Here is a 17,542-nt window from a genome sequence, read left to right on the forward strand (position 1 = left end):
CCTCGTGGAGAAAAGAAAGAAATGTGTTTTTGAGTCTTTGTTTGTGATTTCTCTTCATGATAATATAACAGTTGTGCAGCATTTATGACTTATTTTGTGAAAGCACGCGAGAAGGGGAACGAATGACGGTGATAACGTTATTTTGGGGGGATCCGTCCTCGGTTTAGTCCATTTCCGCTCTACATAGGTGTTCTTCCTGGTTGTTGATTCTGTGTGAAAGTAGCAACATTTCGGCCATGAGCAAGTTACAGCAGAAAGCACGCGACGTTTGGAAATAACGCTCGATTGTCTGAAATCTACAAAGACGCGCACGCGCGCTTTTTACTGTCAAAGCCTCTCCTTTTGCGCCGGAGGATTCATGCAATGCAATATTCATTTTGATTAAGTCCAAAATGCCCGACTGCTGTGCCGCAGCAAACTGCAAGCAGAGCACGGACCAGTCCAGTGTTTCCTTCTTCGAGTTCCCGCTGGATCCAGATCGGTGAGTGCAGACTTTTGTGGCGTAAAAACAATTGCAATTCAATACATGTTATTTTTTCCTGTGTGGATTTTCGTTTGTGCGCAGACTGAGCAAATTAGCATTATATGTTAGCTGGTTAGCTTCTGCCCCCTTTTTACAATGATTCATTGAATGCATGGTACCCTTTTTCTCAGCTAATTCTCCCCTTGTTATTTTGGTTAATCTAGTTATGTAATGATTTTTGCGAAGATTAATTTTGTGTCGACTGTTGTGAAATAGCCTTTTGTTTCTTCTAAGTGATTGCTGCAACTTTTATGGGGTTACTGTAAGCAAATGACTCCTGTACACGTTCGCCATCATCAGGCCTTTCCCAAAATGGCAGGAATTGAATTCCCTCAGAATACGTTTTATTGTGTGTTTGTTTGTGGTTTCTTCTTGTGGGTTTTTTTTTGTGACAGAGGTGCAGTTGTGATGCTTATAAAACGCTTATGCTTTGTTTTAATCTTGTTGTTATATTTTTTTGGTTGCTGTTTAATCTATTAGTGAAGCATCATATTTGCACTGCAGTAACTTTATTTTACATCTTCAGATGCAGGCAATGGGTGGGTAGATGCAACAGGCCTGATCTGCAGACCAAAACACCTGAGGATTTACACAAAAACTACAAAGTGTGCTCTAGGCATTTTGAGACGTCGATGATATGTCAACAAGTAAGTTTGAATTATTTTGTTAGGGGAATTTAGTTTTTAGTTTTATAAGTTTTTTTGTGGCATTTTCTGTTTGATGTAAGCACCATTAAGACCATTCAAATATATATATCAGGGCTCAACAATAAGGACTGTCCGATGGGCCAGGGTGAGAGATGTTTGGGACAGTAGAAAGAACCGTCGCTGGCCCGATCAGGCCAGTGCTGCCGTGTAACAAAATTTTCAGTTGCCTGCGACTATTTGTCAATTATGTGCAAATACAGTCTTTGAATGCTACCTTTTCTGTGAAGTCGTGAACACCATATTGCTTTTTGGTTCCTTTTATCTGATTGGATGTTGTAAGCACATTATTTTTTTCCACAACGTGGTAAAATCCAGTTCAGTGAAGAGAAGGCAACATCAAATTATGAGGCAAAAAAAAAAACATCTGTTTCTAACGTTGTGTAAATCGATATTTAAATGGGTACAAACACAACGAAAAAAATGAAGTGGTTTTTTGCATAGTTTTCTGTCACTGTTAAGTTTGCCACCTTTTGGTTTGCATTAAAATACCTACACATTTCCCATACTGCGGTATTTTACTGCTAAATATTTTAACATTTTAAAATATTTAAATTCTAGATTCACAGACATTATTTTTGACACATTATTTCAAATATGCGGCTAAGAAATAGCTGTTTCTTATTTATTTATTTTGTAATATTATTTTGTTATTTTACTTGCAATTTTGCTAGCAATGTTTTCCTCATTTAACACAATATATTACATTTTAGGGAAAATATAATATTTTGGAACAATACACATGTCGGGCTACATAATTAAAATAAACCATTGACTTCTATCTTCATTAGCTTCAAAAACACAGATTTCCTTACAACACTTAAAGAAACATGTCTATACACATTAGAAACGGTATCATAAATCATTTTTTGCGGTTTGAATACCTTGAGTTTTCCAAACCGCGGTAAACCTTGAAATCGGTTATCGTCCCATGCCTAGTATTGATACCTTGTCATTGAACTGATTCCGATGCTTCAAGCTTTACAATGCTTATAATATGCATATAATATGTCTATTTTAACCATTTAGGTGTGAGCATGTCATGGTCAGAAGCAGCTTTACAGAACTTAGTAGATAGCACTGATAAATTAAAAAATAATTGTAAGAAAATTTACTGAATGCAATTTAGAAATGAAGAAGAAGAATTCACCGTCTCGATCATGGAAAAGTTTGGAGCGCATATTTGATGCATAAGAAGTTAAAACGCACACATATAAATCCATTACTTACTAAAAGGAAATAAGTCTATAAACTACTGTTTATTACGATAAATAAATTACAAGAAGTTATATTATTAAATATTCTCGTAAAAAAATCTAATTTTAAAGTAAAAAAAATCATCTAACATTTCCCGCCAGGTTTTAGTGAACTTGGAATATTGTCTAAAACACAGAACTCTCAGTTTTTCTTTATGTAAAAAGGCCTAAACGTATGCAGTAGTGGCTGTATGTACAAACGTTTGTGATTGGTTCCTGAGACCATATCAGCGAGTACTGATCGAGTCATTACATATGAATATCGGCCAATACTGATCTCTGGCTGGTCGATCGGAGGATCCCTAGTATTGATATGTTGACCAAGCGTGCTGACATGTCAATAGGTAGCAATCTGTGTTGCCCTCAAGAAAACTACAATATTTAAAGGGATAGTTCACACAAAACTGCAAATTGATTTACCCCTGAACACGAAATATATTTTGATGAAGGCTTTAAACTGGTAACCATTGACTCCCGTAGTATTTGTTTTTCCTTCTTTTGAAGTAAATAGTTACCAAATTTTAGTTTTCTCCAAAATATCTTCTTTTTCATCAATTGAATCAATTAAATGTGAGTATATATTGAGTGAATTTTGAGTTTTTAATTTTGCTTGAAATATCTCTTCAACATATTAAAACAAGTTTCATTAAGGTCATTGTCAGTTTTAGTTGTTTAGTTTTTTTGTAGTAACAGATAATTCAATTAAGCATGTTTTCTGAAAAGGTAACGCTGCATAAAGTTTGCCACATGCTGAGTATATGCAGTTTCAGTGGCTCAACTTAGATAGACTTTTTGTACTGTAAGTTTTTCATCCAAATTAAATCCTATTTTATTTTAAATTTGTACCTTTTTTTGTATTATCTTGCCTTTTTAAAATGGCGAAAGAAAACTCACAATCAGATATGTCAAGCGAGAAGATGTCATTATTTTTCAATTAAAAATAACTGATAAAATACTGTTGTTTTCTGCAGTGATATTTGTATTTCTGTTTTCCAGAGTGCTGTTAAGTGTATTTTGAAGGATGATGCCGTTCCTACTCTATTCAATTTTTCAACCAACCAGGACAATGCACAAACAAGCAAAAGAAAAAGGACAAGGGAGAAGGTCAGTGTCTGATTTAAACACTTAAATTTTAATTCAAATATGATGTATATAAATAAATAGGTTTATATAATGTTTTCATTTGGATTTGCATGACAATTCTGATATTGTGAATAAACTGAAATGTATAATATAAACTCTAATATACACTTTTTTTCCCAATGCCTGTCTTTCCCCAAAGTATAGATATGTGCTTCTATTATGTAGTCATTGTTATAAGCTTCAAGCAAAAAAGTTTTTTCTTCCATTTCTGCTTGGCTTTAAATAAGATCAAATAAAAGGCATAAAAATATAAAAATTTATGCTCCCACATCTGGTAACACACATGGTAACACCACAACTAATGTAATAAAGCGTAATAAAGACGTGAATTGTTTTGAATTCAACATGCTTTAAAATATTGGCACATTTAAGTAAGTTTCAATGCTCTTTTTACTGTGATTTCCATGTTTCGTCAAATGCGCTGTAGACTTATTAGCACAATACAGTTTAGACTTTCAATTCATGTTTATTTCTATAGCACTTTTACAATGTAGATTGTGTCAAAGCAGCTTAACATAGAAGTTCTATTAAATTGAAACTCAGTCCAGTTTTCACAGTTGAAGTTTAGTTCAGTGTGGTTTAAATTTCACTGCTGAAAGTCCAAACACAGAAGAGCAAACCTATAGACTTCAGTGAAGCACCATAAAATAAAGGAGTGAACTGCATTTATTATGCAGTAATAAGGTACACAATCTTTGAAGATGGAGTTCTATATAGATCAATTACCATTTGAATGTAAACATGATTTTTTTCTCTTTTACGAATTTTTATTTTGTATTGATTTTTCTGAACAGTCCATTCCATTGGCCCATTCCCTCAACAAGCATTTTAGAATTTGTAGCCATGATGACTAAGCAATGAATTGGGTTTTTATTAGTGCATATTTGAAAAAAATTTATATTGCAGTATGCGTATCATTTTACCAGATGAGTTGAATATATCTGTTTGGAAATAATTATTTTTTTTATGGTTATCTGGGGAATTTAAAGAGGTTTGCACACAATGCAGCGTCTCGTCTTTACATGGGTGATTCTCATGTATCTTTTTTTTTTTTTTTTTTTTTTTCATTATTTGTTCAGACTGGAGAGGAGCCAGTTGTCCCAAAGAAAACTAAAGGTAAATTATAAATGATTTGTATTTTCTTTTTGTCACTTTACAACAGGAGAATCTGCTTTTTTGTTTTAGGTGTACTTATGTTTTCTCTTTTTAAGGTACCACCGATGACCCAAACCTCTCTGCTACAGAGATGGAAGTTAAAGTTGAGGGTGTCTCAGCTGAGATCAGCGAAATACAGAATCCTCCTGCACATGATGAAACGGAGAAGGAGGATCCTGCTATTTCCAAAGCGAAGGAAATTTTGAAAGAGTATTTCAAGGAGACGTTAGCCTTCACTGGTTTCAGCATCAATAACAAGGCATCCCTTAACCCAGGTGGGACGCTGTCTGTCAATACCATGTGCTCTGAGAAAATTGACCAAAAAGAAGTGCTAACCTTAGGCGAGGAAGTGATGCGTGAAGAGATCCGCAATAGCCTGCGCCTTGCACGCTTCTTTTCTATACTTTTGGAAGACAAAACAAACATTGACGGTGTGGACCAGATTCCTGTGTTTATCCGTTCTGTCACAAGTGGAGGCTACCCACAGAAGCACCTCCTGGCATTTCTCCCCTGTGATGTTGACTCTGAAAGTCTGTTTCACATGCTTATATCTGAGATTCGTAATAAGTGGGGCCTGCGGCTGGAGCACTGCCGTGGCTTCACCTACTTATCATCAGGTGTCATGTGTCAGAAACTGAAGGATTTCACCTGTAGGATGCTGCGGGATTTTCCACAGGTAGTTCTGTCCCCGAGCGAGCCTTATGCCTTTAATGTGTGGTTGATTCGCTCCATGCCTATCCTTCCCATTCAAGAGGTTGTTGATACCGTAGAGCAAGTTGCTAATGTTATCAGGCAGTCAGAAACTCTGGCGAAAAAACTTGATGCTAAGATTACCACCTTATACGGCCATATCAAAGGTGAAGTGGACAGAGTCAAAGATTCTTACCAGAACCGTTGGGAATATGCCACAGATGCTTTCCAGACAATGCTTGACATCTTGGAGCCGCTTTTGAGCAGCATTGGAGAGATGTGCACCAGTGCTCTTTCAGATGTGGATGCAGAGACTGTTGAAGCACTTCTAAAACTGAAAGAGAAGCTGAAGAATTTTAATTTCATCATTACTCTTGTGGTCTTGAAGAACACTCTGTGTTGCGTAAGCATTCTGAACCCCAGCCTTAGGGGAATAATCAGCATAAGCAGCACTTTACAGTACACCATCTCCAATGCCTTAAAGCTTCTCACCAAACATATGCAGGAGATTCCCATTTTTCACAGAAAGTGGTTCTCTGATGCATTGGGCAGAGCCAAGAAGTTGGGGGTGCCAGTCAATTTACCAGCAGACATGGTGACAAATGGTGAAAGCGCAGAAAATCCTCAAGCCGCATTGGAGGATTACTACAGGGAGGCACTGAGCAAGAAAGTTTTGCAGTACCTTATTGATGAAGTCAAAAGAGTCCTAGGCACTGAAATGGCAAGAATTCTTAGATGGTTGTCATTGGTGCCCTCATACATGGCTGACCACAATTTCAGCATCCGGAAAGACAAAGTTGCTGATGCTAACCTGAATAACTTGGCTCGTCCAGATTCATTTTACGATGAACTGGGGTGTTGGGAAGTGAAATGGAGGCATGCTAGCAAGCGGAGAATTCTTCCCACCAGTGTGTTTGCTACCCTTAAGATTCCAGATATAGGATTTTACCCAAATATACAGAGCCTTTTGAGAGTGCTAGGCACTATTCCTTGCGTCCACGCCGAAGCAGATGTATATGGGCAGTACGACATGGTGCTGAACCGGTATCATTCCTACATGAAAGAAGTAACAGCGGAAAAGAGACTGAGCAGTATGGCCTTTGTTTATGTCAATCAAGATGTCAACTTCAGCTTTGAGGAAATGGTGGAAGCATATGTAAAGAAAAATCCAGAAATCCTTCAGCTGATACATGAGGTTAATACATTTTTTAATAGCAGATAAAAATGTGTTTGTGTAAGATCACAGTTGATTTCTGAAGAATATTTCATAACCATTTTATCTGCCTGCTTTTTTAGGATGATGCAATGGAAGTGCAACCTTCAGGTAAAACCTTTCACCTATGACTTGTTAATGTTAACATCTTCATGGTTTTGAAAACTTAAAATGAATTATTAGATGTCGTTGTTGATATTTTTTTATTTCAATCCCTATACAGATCCAGAAACCAGTGCAAATGATGCCTCTAAAGAAGATGCTGAAGAACCAAGAGAGATGACTTTAAATATGGACGTTGAGAGACAGAAACCACCCGAATGTGCAGAAACTAATAAAGAGGCATTGAAAGCTGCATTACAGTCCGCTCTCACCGCAGCATATAGCAGGCAAAGCAGAGTCACTGATCAAGATCAAGAAGTAGAATATGTGACCAGATCTGAGATGAATGAAGTCCTTAAAGTGTGTGAGGATGTTGTTAGGGACAGGATTCTTTCAGAGGTTGGAACTGCATTTTTCTCCCTGTTTATCGACAGAGTTATCCTGTTTGGAGAGATGGAATACTTACCCGTGTTCATCAGATTTGTTGACAGTTTCGATGTCATGCGACTTGAGCTTTTGGGATTTGTTGAGGTTACTAATGACACTGAGGCTATGTGCGAACATATTTATAATGTCCTTACCACCGAGTGGCATCTGGATTTGAGCTACTGCAGAGGTCAAGCTTACCTTGGCTCTGGTGAGCTGTCCTACAAGCTCAGGGCCTTTGCATGTAAAATACAGGAGAAGAATCCTCTTGCTCTGTGCACACACTGCTCTTGTTACTCTTTCAATACTTGGTGGTCAAGGTCAGTTCCAGTTGCTGCAGTCATGAGAGCCATAGACACTTTAGAGGAGATAGTGTCATTTTTCCAAAGCATGCCTGCACTAGAGAAACAATTAGATCAGATCTTAGCCATAGGCCTAAGAGAAAGCTATGAGAAAATCCATGAGCTTCAAGGACAGTTTTGCTCCTCTTGGCTTGAGAAGCATGACTCTTATGAAGTCTTTGCTCAGATTCTGGAGCCTCTTACTGATTGGCTGGCAAATATTGAAAACGGCCAGCCCCAAAAATGGAGTTTGGCAGTAATAAATCGAGCCAAGAGACTAAGTCAGTTAATAGGTGACTTTGACTTCATTGTGGCTATTGTTGCACTAAAGAATGCTTCATCCTTCACCAGAGAACTGAGTGCAGCACTGCAGAAAGATCATTTTAGCGCTGCCTCCCAGCTCAGCCAGATCAGTGGTATTGTGGCAACTCTTAACCGGGTGAAGACCAACATCAAAGTTTTCCACCAGAACTGGTTTGATGAGGCTTGTGGTTTTGCTCAGAGTCTTGGTGTACAGGTTAAAGTGCCTGATAGTGTAGTTGTTCCAAGAGACAGCCTATTAAAACCCAATTCTTACTACAAAGATGCAATGAGTGTTCCTTTAGTTGACCACCTCATCAACATGGTCAAAGACTATTTCTCTGATGACCACAAAGAGGCTCTCAACTTAATGTCTTTGGTCCCGTCATCTGTCACAATGAGTTGCGTTTTTGAAACGCTCAAGGCAAAACCTCCTTTGTACATTGGTGACCTTCCAGATCCTGACAACTTCTTCACAGAACTGAGCTGCTGGAAAGTGAAGTGGAAAACAAAAGTGGTTAGTGTAACCATACCAGAGACCATTTTTCAGACTCTACGTTTACCCCTCATGCAGTACTTTGTAAACATCAACACTTTGCTGAAGATCATGTGTGTCTTGCCAAGCACATCTTTGGAATATTGTGGTGAGGTGATCCGCCACAACATGTATCAAGACTACCTGAGAAACTCGTCATTCATGGACAGATCGCCTTGTTTAGCCATGCTTCAGGTGAGCACTGACTTCAACAGAGACCTGGACAGAATGGTTGCACAGTGCTTGAAGTTTACACCCAAGACGCTTGAAGGCATTTGCCTGGTAAGGATAATTTTTTTTTCTTGTTGTTGTTAATTAGGCATTTTAAATGATCACTTTTTAAATATATTTCTTATGTACTTTGTTCCCTACAGGACAAAGAATCCAAAACCTTAGGAAAGGTTGTTGAAATAAAAACAGAGGGTATGTAACTTTAATAATCATTATAATTGCCTTAAATTGTAAATATTTGCTCAAATTAGAGCATGGTTCTAGCAATGCCAGTGTGATGGGTTTGATCTCCAGGAAAATAACTGATCAAATGTCTACCTTTATACTATACTTTTGTGTAAAAAAAAAAAAATGTCATTAGAGATGTCTTGCATATTCAAGTCTGTTGTTTCACCAATAGAGCAAGTTATATTTTCACAATATTGAGTTTTGAAAAATAAAAAAAATAATAGTTTACAATCCGATTATTAAATTGCATTGTTTTTATTTCATGCCCGGTTTAATACCTGCTTTGCCAACTTTGCAGATGACAACCACATGGATGAAATTGAGGGGATGGTATCTCAGCAGGTTTGCAAATTCTTCATAATGATTAATATAGTTTTCATTAACAAGTAGTAGGGTATTTTTATATGTTAATATTTCATCCCTAATTTATAGAAGAGCAAACAACCGTTTTAACCATTTTGGGTATATCTGGGCTATGCCATTTGTTACTGGTTGATTGGTTTTTCAGTTTTATTAATAAGTAGTAATACTTTTATAGGACAAAGACTCCAGAACACTAGTGATAAACGCTGAGACACAAGGCCAAGGTATGGAATTGTTTTGAAATGCACTAATATTTGAGTATCTTGAGTTTGTTATGTAATATTTATCCAATATAATGTTTAACCTGCCTTCTAGAAGCAAATGTCCAGCAAGAGAGACCTGAGATCATGGAGACTGAGCAGCAACAGTCTGAAAACATAGTGGAAGTTGTTGCAGAGGACCCTCACATAAAGATTGAAGAAGTAGACAAGGTTGTGGATGAGAATGGCCATCCTGGTGAACCAGCAGACAATATAAAGAACTGTGGAGAGGTCTTCAAACAGGCAGCAATGCTTGCAAGGAGTAACTGCTCATTGACTGACTTAAACAAACCAGAGCAAGATGCTGTTGCTCAGATACTTGCCTCATGTCACTGGGTACAGGAGGAAATGACACAAATTTCAGAGGGGGCAATGCTACAAAGTATTGTGAAGGCCATAAGAGAAGCAGTCCTTTGTGAAGTTCAGGACTCTCCTTTCTTTTCCATCATCACTGATAGAGTTATTTCTGTGGATGAGGCAAAGTTCCTACCAGTCTTTATTCGATATGTGAATGACTGCATTCCTAAAGTGGAACTCATTGGATTTTTGCCCTTTGATGAAAGTTTTGATGTGGATTTGCAAGCAAAGGCACTTTCAGCCACACTTGAGGATAAATGGGGACTTCAGATGGGCTGCTGTCGTGGCCAGTCCATCATGTGCATTGGTACAGGGAGTCAAAGTCTCAGGAAGGTGGCTCTGGGCTTCTTGGAAAACTATCCACTAGCTGTGCACACTCCCAGTGAGTCTTGTGGACTTGCCTACTGGCTGGCTTCAAGCCTACAGAATGCTTACATTACAAAGGTTCTTGAAACAACTGAAGATCTGCTGCAGTTTTTTGATCAGTCACCTAAATTAGGAAGTGAGCTTGCCAAGACCATGGATGGGCTTTTGAATACCCCACGGGAAGCACTTGCAGAAGTTCCAGAGACCTGCTTGTCTAGATGGAAGAAAAGAGAAGATTTTTTTGATATTCTGGTGGATATGCTAGAGGGAGTCCTAAACTGCTTAGATTCTGTTAGCAACAACTCTAATGGGTCATGGAGCAGTAATATGTCACTGCAATCTCAGACCCTGTCTACAGCTATTAGACAGGTTGATTTTGTCGTACCCCTTGTGATTCTGAAAAATGCCTGCGCTCCCTTAAGGAATTGCAGCACTGTGTTCCGATGTGGAAACCCTGCTGACATTATTTGTGAGCTTGAGAAGATTATTCCAATAATAGATTCTCTCAGCAAGATGTTGGACAATATAAGTGGAGTGCATTGTGTCTGGTTTGAGGAGGCAGTGGGACTTGCAACTAAGGTCACTGGATTGTTGTCATATGCGGAATCTGTCAGTAGCTATGATTCACCAGAAACATTCTACATGGAAGCTGTTAGCTTGCCAGTTCTCAGCGGTTTGATTGAGGAAATGAAATTTAACTTCTCAGAGAATCATCTAAAAGCCCTGAAAGTGTTATCCCTCCTGCCAACGTGCAACCCTCTGCCCATTCTTCCAGAATCCACAGATAAACTGCACACTATATACCTGAGCGATCTCCCTGAGCCAGAAACGGCTGAAGAAGACATTAACACTTGGGCCACAGTTTGGAGGGAGAAGTATCAAGATGTTTGTCCTCCCACCTCCATCTCTGAGACATTGCTCCATAATGAAGCCAAAAGCCTTCCAAATGTTGCAACTCTTCTCAAGATAGCGGCTGTGCTGCCTAGCATTAGCATGGAGTGTGATCTAATGAAGACAACGTTAAACTCCTTGAGGATCTTACTAAGGGATGGTATCTTTAGCAGGGGTAGTAAAACTGATGCAGTCATGCTTCTCATGCACCGCCAGACACTGCAGAGCCTGGAGGAGGTAATTGAGAAATGCATAGAGGTCGATCCAGAAAGTCATCAATTTCTTGCACAGGTATGGTAAATTTCAGTTTTATTAATCCTCAGTGTAAAAAAAGTTAGATTAATTCTCTAATATTTAAGATGCATTTAAGTCTTGTTACAATTTATGTAGCTATCTGTTTTATGAGTATTCACAAATGCAAAAGTGTTTCTAAAAATTCATTTTTTTTGTTTGTTTTTTACACATGCAGGTAAAAGCAAGAGTTAATCATCTGAGAATGGAAGGTGGTAAGTTAATTAATTACTCCAAACAACATTTGAAAGAGAGATTGCTTTCTAATTATTAATTATTGTGGGATCATTTGGTTTTTGATTCTTGATTATTTGAGCTAATCAGAAATTAAAATGGTCAACTGAGTCCAGCGGCTGTTATTTTTATTCTGACACTTTTTTTTTTTGTCCTCTCTCAGAAGTTATTGCCATGGCACCACAGGAGATTACAGTGGACACAAATGGTTCTGGTAATACACAAGAAGCAACGGATGCTGTGATTGGTCAGTAATGTTAAATAAGTATGAAATAAAGTAGATGATCATGAATCCATTTTTTGTCTTTACACAATCATGTCTTATCTTTTTAGATCTTAAAACGGCTGCTCAAGAGGAAGCTCCAGTTGAAACCAATGGCTCCAGTGAAATAGACGTGGCCGAAGAAGCATCTGTCATGAGTACACCTGACGAGCCAGTGTCTTTAATAATCCAAAGCTCTGACAAAAACACAGCTACAGCTCAAGCTATCCCTATTTGCAGCTCACTGCCAATCAGCAAACTTGACCAACCCACAGAATCGGTTCAAGATGCCACAATGCAGACTGCAGAAGCAGAACATGACAATTGTGATCAGCTGATTCCAGTTGTTCATGACGCACCAGTAGATAGAGGCCCTGATATAACTAGTCAAGGTGTAACTGAGCCATTTATTGAAGAACAGCCAGTTAACAGTGTTCAGTTGGTATCAGCTGATCAAAGTGAATCTAGTCCACTCATGGAGGTAGATCAGTTTGCTGCAGCAGAACCAGATGAAACTGACAGGCCAACAGCAGAGGAACAAGTTGTACCTGAGCAGGCAGCTGCTCACAAATCTGAAATTCTTGAAAATGATTCTTCTATAGTCGCTCAAGACAGAAGTTATCATACAGTTACAGAAATAGCAGATGGTCAGTTTATTTCAGAGCATCAGAGTGAATCTGTTCAGCTTATGGCAGTTGATCTCAGTGTAGATGATCAGTTGGTGTCAGTGGATCATAGTGAAGCTGATCAAGTTATGGAATTTGAAGAAAGTGGAAATGCTCCATGTGTAGTTGATCACAAAGGTGATGATAGCCAGCCAGCAACAGGGGAACAACTGGAGGATCAGCAATTGGCAGTTACTTCAGTTGAACCCGATCAGTCTGTGGAAAAAGTTCAAGTTGAAGCTTGTCTGATAGAAACAGGAATGGCAAGGGAAACTGATCAGTTGGCATCAAAATCAGGATCTGATCAACATGAAGCTGAGGATAACTTTGAAAATGATCACTCTGTAGCAGCAGGTCAGGGTAAAACTGGTCAGTCAGTTACCGACCAGTCAGTTACTGAAGATGATACTGTTAAGGATGAGGTCATGACAGATGTTAATTTGAAAACAAATCATTCAGTCGTAGAGAGTCAAGATAATACTGGAATATTGAGTGAATCTGATCAGCTCAAGGTGTCTTATGTTGAAAATGAGCAATCTGTAGCCGGAGGTCAGTGTGAAATTGGTCAGTCAGTAACTAAAGATCAAACTGTAAATGATCAGGTCATGACAGATGTTGTTTTGGAAACTGATCATTTAGTAGCAGAAGGTCAAGATGAGGCCAGCCAAGTAGAAGACGAGTTAATAAATGAAAACAATTTAAAATCAGAGGAACAAATTGAATCTGATCACGTTATTGTATTTGACTCTGGAAATGATCATTCTGTAGCAGCAGATCAGGGTGAAACTGGTCAGCCAGTAACTGATGAGAATGTAAAGAATCAGTACATGACAGATGATCGTTTGGAAACTAATCTTTCAGTAGTGCAAAATCAAGAAGAGTCTAGTCAGACAGAAACTGGGTTATCTGACACTGGAAATGATCATTCTGTTGCAGCAGGTCAGGGAGAAACTGGTCAATTAGTAGCCGAAGATCTGACTGTAAAGAAAAAGGATGTGGCAGGTCATCATTTGGAATCAAATCATTCAGTAGGGGAGAGTTTAAATGAAATTGCATTCATAAATAAAGGGGAGGTAATATTAGATGATCAAAAGGAAAATGATCAGCTTATGGTATGTGACTCTGCAAATGATCAGTCTGTAGCGGAATATCCGGCTGAAATTGGTCAGTCAGTAACTGAAGTTAAAACTGTGAAGGCTCAATTCGTGGCAGACGATCAATTACAGATTCATCATTCAGTAGTAGAGAGTCAAGATGAAACTGATCAGACAGAAACTGGACTAGCGAATGAAGGTGAGTTCATGTCAGGCAATCAGAGTAAATCTACTTCGCTTATTGTGTGTGACTTTGGAAGTGATCATTCTGTAGCAGCTAGTCAGGGTGAAGCAGGTCAGCTAGTAGGCGAAGATCACAATGTAAAGGATCAGGTCATGACAGATGATAATTTGGAAACGGGTCATTTAGTAGTAGTTAGTCCTGATGAGACTGGTCAGGCAGAAACAGGGTCTGTGAATACAGATGGATTTATGTCAGTAGCTCATTGTGAATCTGATCAACTTATGGTACTTAACTCTGGAAATGACCAGTCTGGAACAGAAGATCACCATGTAACTGAGCAGTCAGAAACCGGAGATGCAAATATAACAGAACAGTTCTTGGTAGTTGGTCAAGATGAAAATAATCATTCTGCAGAAGATGGTGAAGAACAGTCGAGTCAGATAGGAACTGGGTTTCCAACTGAAGGTGAAACTTTTCAGGTAGTACAAGAAGATCAAAGATCTGATCAGCTGATGCTGGATGATATGTCTGAAAATTATCAGTCTGGAACAGCAGATCAAGATGTTACCTGCCATTCAGTTACAGGAGATCAAAGTGTACCTGATCAGTTCATAGCAGTTGGTCATGTTGAGTCAGATCAGTCCATAGTTGAAGGTAAAAATGAAGGTGGTATGGCTGTAAGTGTATTTCCAAACGAAGCAGGAACAAGTCAGTTAATATTGGCGGATCAATGTGAATCCGATCAGTTAATGGTTGTTGACTCTGAAAATGACCAGGCTGTAACATCAGTTCAGAGTGGAGATGTTCAGTCTGTATTACCACAAACAGCGGAAATAAGTCATTTAGTGTTGGGTAATCAATGTGAATCTGATCAGCTCATGGTAGTTGAGTCTGGAAGTGATCAGCTTGTAACAGGAAATCTAACCAATCAGTCATCTTCAGATCAAAATTTAACTGATGCATTCGTTGAAGTTACAGCTTCTCAGCCTATAGTAGAATGTCCAAGTGGATCTGGGTTAGCAGATGCAGGTGGAAATAACCAGGTAGTGTCAGGGAATCATGATGGAGATCAGCTTGTGGCTGATGAACCCTGTGCAAATGGTCAGTCTGTTGTAGAAAGTCAAGGAGCAGCTATTATTGCAACTAATCAAAGTGTACCTGATGAGCCTATGGAAGTTAGTCAGGGGGGATCAGACCAGATAGTACCAGGGAATCAAAGTGAAATTGATCAGTCTATTACAGTAGATCAGGATGGCTCCAATCAACCTAAATTAACTGCAGAACGTGGCACAAATCAGTTTAATTCAACGGCTTCACATGGCTCTGCCCAAGAAACTGCAGCAGTTAACGTTTGCCTCAGTCACCCATTTGAAACTCCAAGTGTTACTGATTATTGCTCACCTGCTTCACCTGAGGATATTACTGATCATCCTATAGCTGCAGATTCAGTCACAGATCAGTCTGAAGTAAAGGTTGTGGATGGTACAGAACAAGTAGTTACCCCGGATGACTCTGCGCATAAACAAAATATTTTTACTCCCTATGATGCTGTTGCTCGAGAAGATTTGCTCAAAGAACTCTGCAGGATAAAGTTCTTTTCTATAGTCGCTGAAGACGAGTTGATAATTGATGGCCAACCATTTATCCCTGTAGCAATACACTACCTGGACAAACAAGATATTCAGTGTGAAAAAATATTAGCATTTCTCCCAGTTTCCACAAACGTTGCTTCATTTGTGGATTCTCTCATCATCGTCCTCTCTGAGAAGTGGGGGCTAAATTTGGCACTTTGTAGAAGTCAAACATTGGCAAGATCTGATACCCATGCCTCGCAGATGACTCCGGCGTCAGCTTTGCTTTCCCAGAGACTCCCTCATGCTTTCAGTTTCCCGAAACCTATACCTCTGAAGTCTTTGCTAGCCAGTTTATCCTCCCTGAGAGAGGTAACTCAAAGTTTTGAGTACTTAGAGCAGCTGTTTATGTGGTTCTCTGAGGATCATCAGCGTCGTGTAAGACTAGAGGATGCTGTTGTACATTTGTTCCAGAAGGACGAAAGGAAGGCCAGAGAGCTAAAGGCAATGATCAGCAGCAATCAACTGGCAATGAGCCATGAGGTTCTGGAACTTACTACAGACATTCTAGAGGCCATCGTCCTTTGCTTGAATGAGATGAAAGGAAACCAAGATAATGAGCCAAACGCAGCACAGGCCCAGAGCTTCCTTTCTGCAATCCAAAACTTTGACTTCATATTGACAGTTTTGATTATGAAAAACATCTTGAGCCTCACCAAAAACCTAAGCCTGAGTCTTCAGGGAAATTCTCATGATGTATATCAAGCTGTAAACCGCCTGTCTGATGTCCTGCCCTCTCTCAGTGAAATGAAGAACCGTCTTGAGTCGCACCATGAAACCTGGTTTCAAGAAGCAGTTTCTTTAGCTTCTAAGCTGCAGGTACCATCACTACAAACACCAATAAATGTGCACTACAAAGAGGACATCAGTAAAGGGGCCATTGAGCACTGTATTTCCGAGGTGAAAGGAGTCTCCCTGGATGTTCTGTCTGCTCTTCGCTGCTTGCAGGTTGTGCCTTATGTCATGTCCAAAGTGGAAGGATGCTGCAAGGACACAGAGTTTGTCAAAGTGTTTAAGGATGACTTGCCTGACCCAAGCTCCTTACAGGCTGAGCTGCAAAGGTGGAGGGACAGGTGGCAAGACTCTATCGCTACTCATCAACACCTACCTGACACCGTCCTTGGCACACTGAAAGTTTCTGACATCCAGACTTTTCCCAACATTTTAACCATCCTTCGGCTCCTTGCAGTCCTGCCTTTTTCCAGCATGCAGAGTAGACAAGGAAAGGTGAATTCTGAGCTGTACCCTCTGTAATAGGCTTGGCTTAGTTGACCTCAAACAAGCTGTCCTTTAGGATGTCATACACTGCTGAAACTTCAGAATGTCCCACTGTATTCGCTAAACTGTAGATCACATCTGACTGTAGGTTTCAGTATGTTTGTTTTATTAGTTAATGATTACAAATTAGACCTGTACACTTTAAGTATAATCACATGATTGTTTTATTGGTGTTTTGTCTTTTTTTATTATTATCTGTTTTTCCTTTTACATATGTGGCATGAAAAAAGAGGACTGCCAATTGGGACCAATGTCTTGCCAAAAAAAAAAAAAAAAAAGAAAGAAAGAGAGAGAATAGGATGCCCTTGTGGGCTCTTACTGCTTTGTGCCTTTATGCAAAAACCCTACATAAGTCTTTAAATCAAGAGACAAAAAGTCTGGATGGACATTTTCACCCCAGACTTTTTGGAAATTTCCGAATATCTTCAGGAACTTTTAAAGACTTCAAATCACGTAAATCCTCTAAAATGCATTGGGGGGGAAGTTCATCACAATGAATTACGCTGGTTGTGTTATATTGTCACAATGTCATCCCATGGCACAAACAAAAAACGAGTCTGTCTCTGTATCATTATGTGTTACAATGGTTGATTTGTTTGCAGTTTTATTTAGATCAATGGATTTTTCTGTAAACATTTCTCCCATAAGCCCTCCTCATGAAGGAAGCATTCATATATATTTGACTAAAATAAACAAAATTGTTGAAAATAAGCCATGCATTTATTTTAAAGTTTTTGTCTGACGCTGTAATGTTTAAGGGTGTTCACAAGATGGCAGTGTATGCCTTTCCCAGTTTTGGGAGTACTTGTTAGTAAGTAA

General features: G+C 39.0%; 2 protein-coding genes across 2 annotated transcripts in view; both read left to right on the plus strand.

The window, feature by feature from the left end:
* lhfpl6 (LHFPL tetraspan subfamily member 6) overlaps positions 1–17,542 on the plus strand; it is a 244,844-nt gene that overhangs the window by 114,900 nt on the left and 112,402 nt on the right. The window lies entirely within an intron of this gene.
* si:dkey-250d21.1 lies at positions 190–17,434 on the plus strand. Its single transcript, XM_002663575.8, has 14 exons — positions 190–481; positions 1,050–1,170; positions 3,480–3,587; positions 4,706–4,742; positions 4,838–6,666; positions 6,768–6,795; positions 6,908–8,670; positions 8,763–8,811; positions 9,146–9,189; positions 9,386–9,434; positions 9,526–11,375; positions 11,554–11,590; positions 11,773–11,856; positions 11,943–17,434. Exons 1-14 carry the CDS (start codon positions 393–395, stop codon positions 16,697–16,699), a joined length of 10,845 nt encoding a protein of 3,614 aa, XP_002663621.3. The 5' UTR covers positions 190–392; the 3' UTR covers positions 16,700–17,434.

Source organism: Danio rerio, chromosome 10 (genome assembly GCF_049306965.1).
Source record: "Danio rerio strain Tuebingen ecotype United States chromosome 10, GRCz12tu, whole genome shotgun sequence".
Lineage (NCBI taxonomy): Eukaryota > Metazoa > Chordata > Actinopteri > Cypriniformes > Danionidae > Danio > Danio rerio.